The sequence below is a fragment of the Lepisma saccharinum genome, chromosome 23 (assembly GCF_977018435.1).
Source record: "Lepisma saccharinum chromosome 23, izLepSacc3.1, whole genome shotgun sequence".
NCBI lineage: Eukaryota > Metazoa > Arthropoda > Insecta > Zygentoma > Lepismatidae > Lepisma > Lepisma saccharinum.
The window spans coordinates 28,800,264-28,802,942 of record NC_139251.1 but is presented as its reverse complement, the minus strand read 5'-3'; the positions used below and the strand labels follow the sequence as shown (position 1 = coordinate 28,802,942).

Below are 2,679 nucleotides of genomic sequence, written 5' to 3'. Positions count from 1 at the left end.
GCAAAGAAGGAAAATTAAAGTACTTGCTACAGCAATCAAATTTGCGTGTGTCTAATTACACGGGCGTATCTGTGCGGAGTGTATCAAAAATAAGGAAAGAGGCCCATGAAGCGGGCGAGACGTCACTGTCTACACCGGGTAAGAAACGACGACGAGCCGAGCAATACAGATTCCATTGCGACGAATTCGATCGAAGGGTCATCAGAGACGTAATACAAGAATTTTACCTTGTGAAAAATACAATACCAACGGCACCGAAACTTCTTTCAGCCATTCGCGAAAAAATTAATTTTCCGTGGAAAGTGCATAGTTTACGTCGTCTGCTTCATGATATGGGTTTCAGTTGGAAAAAATGCAGAAGCAACAGAAAAATTCTCATAGAACGTCCAAATATTGTTCATTGGCGTGCCAAATATCTAAGGGCAATTAAAAAATTCAGATCGGAGAATCGTGTGATAGTATATATCGACGAGTCATGGGTCGACAACAATCTCACCTTTGGGAAATGCTGGCAAAGTGACTCAGTACAAGGAGTGTCAACCAACACCAGTTCCTCCAATAGGTTAATTTTAGTTCATGCTGGTTCAAGGCACGGCTTCATAAATGTAGCAAACTTGATATTTAGGGCAGGAAAGGCAACCGGAGACTATCATGGACAGATGAATTCCGTTAACTTCGAGAAATGGGTGAGGGAAAAACTTCTGCCAGCCCTCCCGAGTGCATGTGTTTGTGTATTGGATAACGCTCCCTACCACAACATACAGGTGAATAAGCCTCCGACTAAATATTCTGTGAAGCAAGAGATGATAGACTGGTTAAGACTAAACGAAGTGCCATTTTCAGAAAGCATGAAAAAATTTGAATTATTCCAATTGATCGAAAAGTACAGGCCGCCAGATAAGATTTTTCGTGTGGACGAACTTTTGAAGACGAATGGCCATTCAGTGCTTCGGTTGCCTCCTTACATGTGCGAATTGAATGCCATTGAACTAGCGTGGGCTAAAGTAAAACGACTTGTGAGGGAGGAAAATATAACAGGAGATTTGACGTTGTCAAGGTTGGAGGAAGTGACAAAGAGTGCGGTGGAATCTGTGACGCCAGCTGACTGGGAAGGATATGACAGGCATGTCATCACTGTCGAACAGGACTACTGGCAGAAAGATGGTCTGATGGAGGACACTGTGGATAGAATCGTTATTTCACTAGGTGGTATTGACAGTGATGAAGACGACAACATCAGTGACAGCGATTCATCTTCGGGATCGGAATTGGCACAAACCTTATCAGATAGTGACGATGACTGATGAAAGGTTAGTGGAAAGCATGTTATTGTACAAATACTTTAATCATCAAAATAAAATTCCTCCATTATTAGTATTGCTTTCACTTGTTGCTATGTAATATCTTCCATTCATTTGCAATGCGTTTTCGTACCATGCCTTTTTCATTTATGCCGCTGCCACCCTGAAAGGAAGACGAGCTGGCTGCACACGGCGACAACAGTTTCGCATTCCTCAGCCTTGCAGTCTTCTCAGCTCCGTATTCTTGTATTTCAACTCGCGATGATGAGATGAATGATGATCAGTAGAGCCCGGAAGTTTGGCAAAATGCCTCTTTTTATCTACTGCATATAGTGATAAAAATTTTCCGGATATACGTTTTTTATGTTGTTTCGAATGTTTTAGAAGCCTTTTCATTTTGCCTATTTTGCCTATTTGGGACCCCACTGCCTATTTTTAATTATAATGCCTTTTTTTGCCTTTTTCAATGAAATGTGACCATTTTTTTCAAAAATATGTTGGCATTTATTTTTCTTCCGTTTATTATGTGAATAATTTTCGCTTTATTTAAGTAATATTGAACTCACGCATGTTTCAAAATTGCTGAAGGAGAAAAGTGTGAGAAAAAAGTATTTCATGCTGAGTTAGGATATTGCCTTTCGGTTAACATTTCCTTGTGCATGATTGACTGCTGAAGTGGAGAGGTTGATTTCGAACACAAAGAAGATATTTCTGAACTCTCCCTCTCGAACCCGAACATTTCAGGAAGTTGCGCCTGAGCTTAGTTTACCTCCGCAACCAGTCTTGACAAGATGGGGAACCTGGATATCAGCAGCTATATATTATGCTAACAACCTTGAAAAAATCAGTGAGGTGATCGATGCTCTTCCAGAAAATGAAGCGGCTTCAATTCGTGAATTGAAAAACTCCTGTGCTATTCAGAACTGAAGAATGAACTGTCGTTTATTTTTGCACATTATTGTGCATTGCCAGAGACAATTACAAAGCTAGAAAAAAGAGGTGAGACTCTTGTAGCATCCATGAAAATCTTCGAGGAATCTATGCAGCAGATGATGGAAGTGCCAGGAGAAAAGGGGTCAGCTGTTGCGGAAAAGTGCAAACGTGTAGTGAGTGCAAATAAGGACTTGAAACAATTGAAAACAATTTGTGATATTCTACGAGGGCCACTATTTATATTTTGAGCCTTGGCAACACTGATTGAAGTTAGGCGCGATTTGACGTTTGCACGGAATCGTCTGGCATTATTGACCATAACGTACTTCAAATGTTTTGTCAATAGCTTCATTTGTGTTGTTTATGTTGCCTTGGAGATTGCGCGACAACAATAAAATGGAATTAACTCGTGAACATTTTCGTGCGATGATTTTTTACGATTTTC

General features: G+C 40.4%; 1 protein-coding gene across 1 annotated transcript; it reads left to right on the top strand.

Annotated features, from left to right (window-relative positions):
• The first annotated feature begins 332 nt into the window (after positions 1 to 332).
• On the top strand, positions 333 to 1,304 carry LOC146005453 (uncharacterized). The gene has a single exon (XM_083144695.1). The coding sequence runs from the start codon at positions 333 to 335 to the stop codon at positions 1,302 to 1,304; it is 972 nt and encodes a 323-aa protein (XP_083000821.1).
• Positions 1,305 to 2,679: the final 1,375 nt, after the last annotated feature.